Genomic DNA, 12,048 nt, shown 5'->3' with positions numbered 1-12,048 from the left:
CCACAGAAATTAAGGATCAGGCTTGAACTATACTTCTATCTTAATTCTTATTTGTGTGTATTCAGTTCTTGCATATTTTTTAGTATAGATATGTATGAAGTATCCAGTATTCTTGATGTTAAAATATTGATGTTTGGTTTATATACAAGTAATCAAGTAGCTCCTAAATAATTATCATGATTAAAATTCTGCCTAAAGCTTAAAAGTTTAGTAATAAATCTGGAAAGTTTCAGGTTTCAGGTCACCACAATTCACAATACAGATTCAAAGTTATGTTAGAAACATTTAAAAAACAGTATAGCATTTACCTTTATGTAGCAGAAAGTATTAGGTAAAATATTTAGAAAATACTGATCATTTCTCCCAGTAGCATTTTGGAGACAATTTTCTGACAGGATGTGTTGGAGACATTTTTATTCCTCATCAGCCATAATCATTTTCTCCTTTAGAATGCCTGCAGTCAGCCCTTGGATGAAATAGAGAAGAAAATAATTAATCTATAATTGTTTTCCTATTTGAGCTTCAACCCTTTACCCCCATTTTTTTTTTTTTTTATGTCTGCATTCCTTAGGACATAGTATAAATAAGGTCATTGATTTATTCTCCCTCTGCAAGGTAGTTAGATTAGTTTTTCATGATGAAAACACTCAGTTTTCAATCTTAACTTCTAACCAGAGACTTCATAAATGCATACATCATGTGTTTATAACCCTATAGCCAACCACCATTGCAGATGTAATCCAAGGGTCCTATTCTATTGTATTGACAGTTCTCTTCATGAAAAGGACACAACATTTAGCACTAGGATCCTGTAATGTTTGTTGAGCCTTCTGGTTATTAGATAATTTAATGTTATTCTGTTTAATCCTTATGATTAAATGATGATACTGTTACAGTAAATGGTATTGAAGATAATAGATGAATATGTGAAAAAACAAATGTTTTCATTTTATGGGTGAACAAACTTTTAAGTGACTTTCTGGCTATTGTCTTAAACTTGACTCCAAGTCACCAAGTAACTCCCTTTCTCAATGTCTTGTTGAAGGTGTTTGCAGCTATGTTATTTGTAGGAAAAAAATGAAACTAAATCGAGGTATTTCTAATTTTTTCAGCTGTTGACTGCAATCACTTTTTTTTAGATCAGTATGGGATCAAGCTCATTCATTACTTTCTGTTTTTAAATAAAAATTAAAACTAATGCTAATTATTTGAAAGAATGCATTTAAGGATAATAAAAGATTCAGGTGTTGATGTGTTTATTGTTTTACCTTCGTAGAGCTGAATCATTTTTAGCCAATAAATAATAGACCTAAATTGTGTTCAGATTATCTGAGCATCACTCCCGTTTCTAGAACTATTTCCATTAATACTTGACTATTATTTACATCATTTTGATTAAGAAATTAGTTTTTTCTCAGGTGATTTCAGAATATCAATAATTTAGAACAGGTGAGCATATTTCACATTATCTCTTTGAGTATATGAATGGGAAAAGAATTGTGTGGGTAATACAGAATGTTAGTTCATTTCCCTCTGCCATCGGTCTTTATGTATAATTGTTTTTGCAAGATAGAAAATCCATTGTTTTGTTTTCAATGATAGTCTGTATTCTAGGCTTCCTGAATTAACCAAAATCAGTCAGAAATTGTGGATTCATGTATACAAAGAACATAATCACCTACTGCTTTTAATTATGTGAAATCTTTATGTTTGTCTTTCATATGGCTATGTAGACATATAGAAGTTAAATATTAACCTTTGGGGTCCTTCATAAATCGTGTATATGAAATATAGATGAATGTTGCTTTAGAACATCCCTTCTTTTCCAGTATGTGTGCTCATTTTTACCTCACTGTGGAGTCCAGAGAGGTGGATGGTACAGTGGTGTAATGAGATAATTCTCATTGACCTAAAATTTCTCTTTCGAAGTGTTAACTTTTTCCACACTAAAATCAAGTACATTATTAAATTTTATTTGGAAGTTTTGACATGTCCCAGTAATGTTTCAGGGAAATTCATTTACTTGTGAAGGCTGTAGAAAAATGTTACCCTAAGATATTTTTTCTTTAATTACTAATGAAAATTATTTGTTATTGATTTATTTTATGCGGACATTTGTGGAAATAGAGACATTTATGGAAGACATTTGTGGGAACAGAGTTTGTAGTCAATTCATCAAATTATATTGCATTGATATTAGGCCTTTCAAATATCTTCCTCTGTACCAGTTTTTTAAAATTTTAACAACTTGTTAATATTTTAAAATTAATAATTTAATAACCATGTAATTCACCTATTTAAAGGGTACAAATCAAGAGTTTTGGTATATTTTTTAAAGTTACATTTGGTGAACTCTTCCAGTCTGCAGATTCAAATCTTGCTACTCTGTTGTCCCTTTGCTTCCTTTCATTAATTTCTTCCTTTTTTCTACATTGTGAACCTAACTGTTTGCATGTTGGTCCTTCTGGATCTGTCTTCCAAATGTCTTCTATTTTCCTGGTGATACCCATCTCTGTATTGTTCTGTCCTAATTTTTCCACTTGTTCTTCCAAATTGCTAATTTCATTCTCAAAGTGGTCAGTCTCTTTCAATTTGTCTTATTAAAATTTTAAATTTTGAAAGCTTCATGTTAAATTTTTTTTTTTATCTAATTGGTTTCCCTTGCCTGATCTTTTTTATTTTCATGTTTTTCACATTATATTTGTTATAGTTCCACTTTTCGGGGTGTTCAACTTGGCTTCACCTGTTTGCTGTGTCCCTTTAAGTGAGGTTGTTATTGTTATTAGCCTGCTCATGGCTCACTGTGGTCTAATTCATGAAGTCCAGCTTTGGTTTGCCACACATGACAAATCCAGCGAGTGATGGAGATGCAGCACCCCCTGGTGTGAGTTGGGTAAACACTTCGGCAAACTGCTCCTCTCCTGTGAGCTTTGTCCCGGGTAAGAGCCCTCTCATCTCCTTGTGAATTCTGAGCAACTCAAACCTCCAAAGCATCTCCCTCTGTCCTCCGATCCTCCAAGGCCTGGAGGACCAGACCATCCCCTCCTCTGGACCCATGAAAGAGATGCAGCCTTTCTAGGAGAGGATTTATGAGAACTTCACCCCAAGTATATCTGCTATATGAACGTCTTGAAAGAGACATTAGGAGGCTGAGCTTGGATTTGAAACCAGAAAGTCTTTTCCTTAGGAAAACAGGAAGCTCTTTCCTGTTAGGGCAAGGATAGCTCTGAGAAAGAAGTGTCAACTAACACTCTCACTCTGGTAAATAGCCCAGGTGTGGAGCAAATATAAATGCTCTGGGATCTGTGACTTTTAGGGAACATGCCCCACCCCACCATGCACATAACTGCACCTTCTCCATTTCATCATGCTCTAGGGTACGTACCACAATCTAGTAGAATCCAGGCCCCAACCCTCTTCCCCAGTTTGATTCTCCTGACAGCCTGGGTGATTTTCGGGGAAATAGGGACTCTGTTTGGGGCCAGAAAGGTTAGAAAATGGGAACACACATGACTGGAGGGTTTCTGGATTTTACTGCAGAGATTTTTGAGTGCCAAGTGAACTCCAACATGGGAATTGTTTGATCCAATTGGGGAATTCAACTCAGAGCTGTAGATATACACTCGTTTATAACATGGGTTCTCTTTGTCATGCATGTTGATGTGTTTATTTCTTAACTAAATGACCAGTATATTCTCTTCTTTCCAGTATCTGGGAAAAGCGAGAGAGAGGAAGTATCTTCCTCAGGGATGTCAGAGACCCAAACCAAGCCGGGAGGGGGGCTTCTGAGGATGAATGAAAGGAAACTCAGGTCTCTGGTCCCCAGCTCTGCTTCCTTCCTGAAGAATGCAGCACTCTGGTTTTATGGGCCCTTCAGAGCCTGTTGTATGTCCCACTCATCTCCATGGCTATTGAGGACACTGGACTCTTCCAGAATGAGTTATGGCTCCAGCTGGGCCTGTTGTGGGCTCCACAATTCCCCCAAGGGCCTGGGTCAAGGTCAGGGCAATGGGAATGGTGAAGAGCTGTGTTTCTTAATGACAGGGTGTTTCTCAGTGATAGGGAGGATAGTTTCATAGTTGTATCCTCTTTTCCCATGCCTTCACCGTGGACTTCTGGAATCTGCTCCCCCTGCCAACCATCTTTTCCACTTAGTACTCCTTCCTCCAGCCTTTATCCCTTCTTTCAGTTCCCTTTTCCCCCACAGGGCAGTAGTTTCCTCTGCACATTCATTGTCTGCACACTCTGGTTCTCACTTGCTATTTCTTTTTTGTAAAGCTCTCCTGATATCTCCTCTCCACCCTGACCTGGCTGAAATTGGTGACCCTGCTATTCATACCCCCATTTCCTTAAGTCCCTGCTGCTCCTTTCTCCAGGCACTTTCCCTGCACATTAGGCATTCATCACACAGACAAAGAGCCCAGCAAAGAGTCCCAGGGCCACTACAGCTGAAGCCAGGGTGATGAGGAAGATTTCCCATGTCTTCAGGGACCTGCTAGGCTTCATTCCATCCACTGGAATAGCCGCACTTGTGTTAATTCTGATAGAAGTTGTGTGGGTTCCAGATGGAGCAGATATGCTAGAACCACTGGCTGTTGTGCTGGTCCCACCAGAGGTGATGCTGGATCCAGAGTTGGCAGCTGTGCTGGTCCCACTAATGGTTGCACTGGATCTTGTTGGTGGTTGTGCTGGGTCTGCCCGAGTTTGTACTGGATCCAGTTGTGGCAGCTGTGCTGGTTCCCCCAGAAGTTGTGCTGGATCCAGCATTGGCTGCTGTGCTGGACCCACCAGAGGTTATGCTAGATTCAGTGTTGGTAGTTATGCTGGTCCCACCAGAGGTTGCACTTGATTGAGTGTTAGTAGCTGTGCTGGACCCACCAGAGGTGTACCAGTTGTTACGTTTTTCTTGTTTTAAGTCAGGGGTAGGGAAAACTATGGCCTCCTGTTTTGGAAGGTTCATGAGCGTTTCACATTTTTAAATGGTTGAAAACATTCAAAAGAAGATAAGTTTGTCATGACACATGAAATTTATTTGCAATTTAAATTTTACATAATGCCAGTAAATAAAGCTTTATTGGAATACAGCCATGCTCATTCACTTTTAGGTTGTTACAGATTTATTGTTATGACCAGTTTTGTGCTTACAGCAGCAGAGGGGAGTGGTGTTTGACAACTCATGTTTTAAATCATCAAAATATTTAGCAGGCCCTCAATGATAGCTGCCTTTCATCAAACTGCATTTGGTATAGGCTTTTGGGGACTTCTTTGAGGAACTCCAAATTTTGTAGCTTTCTTGTCCCAGCAAATCTTTATTAACAAAGTAGATTCTTTCATAATTTATGTAAATATAGGTATTATGTCAATTTGAAGTTTTGCTGAGGACTGTATTTAAATTATGACTACAGCAAAACATGTTTAATCACCTCACCTAAAATTCATGTTATAGATGGTTTCTTTTATTGTTAGTCTTATAAAATACAATCAAGTATTTTGTATAGGAAACTTTATGTAATAATAGTTGAATTTAAGAAGCTCACTGAGTATCAAGGCAAAGGTCAAGGGTCTGTTGTTTTGCAAGGGAGGAAATAATTCCTTTACAAAGCCACACATCAGTCTAAATTTGAAACTGTGCATTAGGTTTTTATCTATCAGAAATTGTCCCAAAGGAAAGAAACTATTCCAGTTTTGTGATATTTCATGTATCCTAAAATGAAAGTGCTGTTCTAGACATCAGTTGGAACTTCAGAGCAAATCTCTTAAAATTCTTAATCCAGTCAGCTTAGTCACTGAGAATGAAACCAACCACTGATATATTACTTAATAGTGCCTCTGCTGGCTCTTCAGTCAGTAGTTAAGTCCAGAGTATTGTACCTAATTTGTAGGACAGATCATTACCTTATTATCTGAAAAAATGTGTTATATATTTTGAACATTGTTGTAATATTATTATTTTATTAGGGGTAGCTGAATATTTTAGTACTGTAATTTTTTTTTTTCTTTTTTTTTTTTTTTGACTACCTAATTTTTTGTTTTTCTTTGAGCTGGGATAAAGTAGGACTCGCTTGAAAAATTAAGTTAGTAAGTAATCTTGCTGTCAGAGTACAGATTCCATCCTGATTTAACTTTATCTCTTGAGGAATGCTTTTTTTCTTTTTTGTAAATCCAAATCCTTCTGTACACATGAAAAAATATCTATGATTTGATCTCCCCAAATAGCGATTCAGGGCAGTGCTTATCTAGAAATAGAGTGTTTAGAAATTTGTAACTAAGGTACATTGCCAAAGCATATCCTCTCTTTTCATGCTTTTTTATTTTAAGATTACTTCTTAAAATAAGAAGTCTCCCCTCTTTGATAAGTGTTAAAATATTGCTTTGTGTAGAAATTTACATAAGCAATATTAGAAGCTTACAGAAAGATAGCTTCTAATAAATTTCTTTCAATTCTGTGCGTTTCACCCATTCTTATGTCACAACATGATGTTACCCCCTCCTTGTCAGATTTTGAAGGCAGTGACTGTAAACAGTCTGTTATTCTATTATTCATTCATTTTGGTTGTGATAGAGAGAGGAGGTGAAAAGTTTCTGAGCTCTGGAGTCATGACAGAACCATGTTCAAATAACAGCTCTGTCACTTCCTCACTGTCATTATGGACCTCTCTGGCATGATTTGTGTAAAATGTATAATAATTTCAGCCTCACGAAGTTGTTAAGAAAATTGATAAGGTATGGAAATTGTCTTTGCAGAAAGTTATAACCATCGGTGCAAGCACAGTGTCTGCCACAGTAAATGCACAGTTCAAAAATATTAGCTATTTTTGAGTGTTATTTGCATTAAGCTCCCTGTTTATGTTCAATTAGAAGCTAACCTCTGTCTTTACGAAAGGAGGAATAGTATACAAGCTAACAGTAAATATAGTCCAAAACCTCACTTAAGTCATTATTTTGAAGTTTTCCATAAAAGTTTCTAACAAAGCATATTTTCCTGAGCTGACCTTTCCCCATTTGTCTTGCAGAAAGTTATAACCATCAGTGCAATGATTTTATGATACAGTTCTAGGAAGGGAGAGAGAGAATACTTTTCCTTCACTGAGTAACTTGCCTTTGGGAAATTAAAAATATGTATTATTTTAGTTATTTAAGATAACAGTTCCCTGTGTAGGTAGCTACTATGGTTCCTGTCTTAAATGTATGAAAAATGGAGTACTTTCACGGTTAAATTGTTTTTTAATCTCATAAGAGCTCAAGGCACAGCTGAGATCCTATTTGTCAATTGTATTCTGTAAAAGATAGTGAATATTCATAGTTTTTAGTTACAAATCCTTAGTTTCTCTTCTCTGTAATCTGCCTTATGGCTTCCTATCTGATTTTTTTTTCCCACCTTCACAAAGTTGTCCAGGTCAGTAAATAGCAAAAGCTTCATTTGGCTACCTGTTTGATAATTTAACTGTTTTTGAACCTCTATAAAATAGGAATCATGGTATCATAACAGAAATGCCTATAACTTACAAAGCACTATAAATGTTGTAGTAATGGTAGTAGTAGTATAGCAGTAGTTCAGAAACAACACCTCGTAATATACAAGGCAGTGTGTTGGGATAATTGTAGTGGGTTTTAATTAACTGAGTAATCCATGTCATCTAATACCATGGATAACTCAAAATTAAATTTCTTTGAGTAAACTAATTTCAGTGCTGTTCTATTTTATTATTAAAACCTATTAAGTTGGAAAGAGGCAAATATTAATTCCCTTTTATAAATGAGGAAATTGATACCTAGAAATTCGAATTTATGCAAGGTTATAAGGTAAGCAGACTCAGTTGTCAGTTTTTAATGGTATTCTTTTTCCACAAGAAAATGTATGTTTCATATTGGAAAGATGTTTGTATGATGTCTCTTGATCTTGGGAACAAAGCCCATTATTTTAATCCGTTGGGTGTTTGTGAATTTTATATCCCAATACTTAGAAGTTGTAACATTTTAACATAGTCATGTGATTTTATAGACTATACCTGTACTTGTCTACAAGGTATTAGCAATGCTGCTTTAACAGCAGTTTATGCCCCCTCCTCCTTCCAGCTTTTGGAAAATGGAAAGACTTGGGAATTTTAGACTGTGGTTAATTATCAGGGAAGTCAGCAGTAGCATGTAGTTGCGAAAAACACCTCTCTTAGTTTCCTAGCTTCTAGAACAAATACCATTCAATGGGTGATTCACGGTTTTGAGGCTAAGAGAAGTCCAAAACTGAGGTATCAACAAAGCAATGCTTTCTCCACAAAGATGGTGTCATTTTGGGACTGGCTGCCAGTGATCTTTGGTTCTTGGCTTTTCTGTCACATGACATGCACATGTAGCATCTACTTTCTCTTCCAGGTTCTGTTCACTTGCAGCTTATGGCTGCTCCCAGTGGCTTCTCCGTTGTTCAATTTCCTTTACTTTTAAGGACTTCATCCATATTGGATTAAGGCCTACTCTCATTCAGTTTGAGCACATCTTAACTAATAACATCTTCAAATGTCCTATTTAAAAATGAGTTCCCACCCACAGGACCAGGGGAGTGGGACCTGAACATTCCTCTTGTGCAAGACACAATTCAATCTCAGTGATTATGTGGTTTTCTAGACAAGTATCCATCCTGTTCATGCTAGTTAAACTTCTAGAATAAGAGTGCAAAACTCACCTGTAATACAGTGTTTCAACTAGAGAAGACTCAAGGCTGTGAGAATATAAACGCAGAATTGAAATGGTTCAAGGACTGTCGGGTGGAAGAAAGATTTAGGCTTGTGCTTGGCTACAAGAAGTTAAACTGCTGTCTGTGTATGGAAGTTAAACTGAGAAAGATTTTAAAATAATTTGATAACTAGCAGAGCTATCTGAAAATAGTAATGGTTTTCCTTGGGAAATAGTTTCTTGTGTTGTATAACAGACTAGATTTGCACCTGGTTTGCATCAGGAAGGTTAGAGCCTGATAGAAATTTTCTGGATATTTTCTAATCCTAAAATGATGAGGTTAAGTAAGTGCAGTGTGTTTAAGGGGGTAGAGATAAGGGACTGCTGGAAAGTTTCTTTACAAAAAGAAAGGCATGCCATGGGCGTATTTCTTCAGATGACAGATTTTAACTACTTTTTTAAATGATAGTTTTCTGCTCTAATATTTCCTTCCGGAAAATAGCACTTCTATACATTTTCCAAGGAACATATTTGATAACAATAAAGATCTTTCCATCTACCTGTTGGTTTTCACAGGGTGTAAAAGAAACATCAGTTGAGAATATTTACCACAATACTATTCAAAAAATACACACTTGTGCCTTAAAGCAATGATAAGAAAAGGGTTAGACTTTTTATGTATGAGAGAGAAGTTATGACCTGCTTGAATAGTGGTCCTTCTTTGTACTCTTCAGCCACATTGTGACTTTTCCAAATTGTCAAATTATTTTTATTCACCATACATAATTTCCTTCACGTAACTCCTTTCTATTCACTGGTTTCTGTGATCTGCCGTTCCACTTTTAAAAGAACTGCCAATTGACAGTGGAGCTTTATTCTTCCCAGCTATTCTAGAGCTCCTGCAGCTGATGTAAGATGCAGGATCAGCAGAGGTACTTTGAGAGAGAGAGAGAGTACTGAATGTGAAGAGTCCAGCAGGGGACCAACAGGTTGTGGGAAACCATGTGACTATGTGATTCACATCTCCAAGGAGAGAACTGGTTGTTTCTATGTCTGGATCCACCCTGTTATGAGATTAATACCATCGATAATGTAATTTTTAATTGCCTGGATATGTAGTCACTGGCTTGAAAAAATAAAACTTCAGTAAAGTTACTGGTCAGAAGAGTTTGAGTAGAACTGAATTTGTTTAAATTAAGATAGCGGATAGGGACTTGTAGTTTAAAAACCTAATGTCTTAGTCATTATGAGGGGATATCAATCACATCTATGTATGTATCTGTTGTCACAAAAATAATCAGCTCTGATTCCAACCTTAGATAAACCCAATGCTATTTGGTTTGTGTATTGAGTCTAAAGTGAAATTCTTAAAAAGCTGATTTCAATAAGGCTATACTTAAAAAGTTAGAAAACACAGTAATAAATTTCAAATTTTAACTTTAGGGTCAAATCTTACCATAGATTAGTTTCTTATACTCTATTGTTATGTAATTGCTAATGAACTATATATATAATTTGTGAATTTATGTTTTTGTATACATTGAGATCAAAACATTTTATTCAGTTCCTTAAAACATTTATGAGGGAAAGTTGGTAACAATGTTAGGAAGACGTAACATGGACCTTTTTTTAATCTATAATTCTAGGACGACATAGACAGCCTAAACCCAATTCTCAGGGACAACCCGCAGCTTCGTGAGGAAGTGAAAGTCTGGGTAAAGGAACAAAAGGTTCAGGAGATTTTTATGCAAGGTAACTATTTTGAAGTTCTGCATTAATTAATTAATTTATTTATTTTTTAGAGCTAGGCAATTTATCATGTCTTTGGTTTTTTAGTAAATAGATCAGTCTAGTATTTTGAGTCCAGGGAAAATAATAGAAAAGTTATAATAATTTCAGTAGAAAGTTGATTATTTCACCAGTTTATCAACTGATTTGAGTTAAATGCTTAGTATGAAATTGTAGCCACACAGATGTTTGTTGATAGAAGTTTTCCATATTACAGAATGCTTTAGGTGTGTCTTTCCTGGAGAAGAAAGCATTGTTTGCAGTAGAGAGTTGCCCAAAGCCACAGTTCCTTTGAAAAATGCTGTTGGTATACCTAATAAAGTGCCCTGTTTTCAGTTTGCCTGTCTTAGCTTAGCATTTACCACAATACCAGTCTTAATGTTGTTTCCTTTTTTTAGTAAGTTACTGGTTTTTCTACATGTGACCTTCAAACCAGTGAGGTTTTAATTCTTAGTGATTCCTTTTTCTATAACTATAAGCATGAAATCAAAGATTGTCAATGTAAGTTTTTTGCAAAGTTGAACTGAAACTGAGACAATATGGCATGACATGTTGATATGTTGAATATTCATTTAACTTTAAAAGTTGAATTTTGTTAATTCCCCATATTTATCTCAACCCTCCACTTCCATAGTATTTAATGTAAGCATTAATAGAGATAATCTCAAAGCATTTTGCCTTATGTGACTATTTGCAGTAGCAAATCATCTAGTATCTTCTTAGGCTAATTATGTTTTATACTTTTTATTATGGAGAATTTCACATGCACCTATCGCCTGGTTCCAGCAACTGTCAAACCTTGGCAAATCCTGCCCCAACCAATACTGCCCCATTGGCTTCCCTCGAATTTCAGTCAGTTCATTTTATCCAATTTTTAAACAAAGCCTCCATATCTTTATCAAACGGGAAAAAAGTAGTAGTTCCTTAATGTCAAATATTAGTCAAGTTCAAGTTTCCATTGGTCTCAAATGCCATAAATTATTTTTGGCTTATTTATTGTAAATCAGAATATCTAAATAAGGTCTAGTAATAGTGTGATTGATTGGTATGTCCCATCCATCTCTTTTTTCTTTTCCTGCAATTTGTTTGTTGAACAAGCCAAGTTAAGTTTTTTTGAGCTAAGTTTGTTTCCTCACTGTATACTGAGAGGCAAAAAAGATTACAGTTTATAGTTCTTGACTTTGCTAGCCGGAATTGTATGAGGAAAACTCCAGATTGTGCTAGGTGGTGGGAATAAGCCAATATAGATGGTGTGTTAATAGGAACTGACAACGGTCATATATGGAAATAATCTATAAGCATTTCCTGTAGTGTTTAGAAAAAAATAACATGGAATCTTATTCTCCCAAAGTTACCCAAGTCTCGCTTAAAGGGGTTATGGCAAATAAATATTGCTTACCTGTTAGAACTCCCTTAAATTGTAGCCGATCAACATCTCCATTTTCTCCAAATGAATGTATTTAATTTACCGGCCATATGGAATATTTTCTATAAATATGTTAATTGATTTAGTTATTTATTTTTTTCAGTTCAGTTTTATTGAGATATAGTCACATACCCTACAGTCACCCGCAGTGTACAGTTGTTCACAGT

The 12,048-nt window shown here is 35.8% G+C and overlaps 1 protein-coding gene and 1 pseudogene across 8 annotated transcripts in view; one reads left to right on the top strand and one right to left on the bottom strand.

Moving 5' to 3' along the window:
- JMJD1C (jumonji domain containing 1C) overlaps window positions 1–12,048 on the top strand; it is a 424,199-nt gene that overhangs the window by 356,666 nt on the left and 55,485 nt on the right. For 6 of the 8 annotated variants that reach the window (XM_037804073.1, XM_037804075.1, XM_037804078.1 and 3 more), the window contains one exon: window positions 10,314–10,419. The exons of the other annotated variants lie outside the window; for them this stretch is intronic. In XM_037804073.1, coding sequence (XP_037660001.1) covers window positions 10,314–10,419 — 106 coding nt within the window. The remainder of the gene's footprint in view (window positions 1–10,313; window positions 10,420–12,048) is intronic. 8 annotated transcript variants of the gene reach the window in all.
- LOC119510709 lies at window positions 3,874–4,960 on the bottom strand (annotated as a pseudogene).

Source organism: Choloepus didactylus, chromosome 15 (assembly GCF_015220235.1).
Source record: "Choloepus didactylus isolate mChoDid1 chromosome 15, mChoDid1.pri, whole genome shotgun sequence".
NCBI lineage: Eukaryota > Metazoa > Chordata > Mammalia > Pilosa > Megalonychidae > Choloepus > Choloepus didactylus.
Note: the sequence above shows the minus strand (reverse complement) of the source record. Positions and strands in the feature narration are given on the sequence as shown.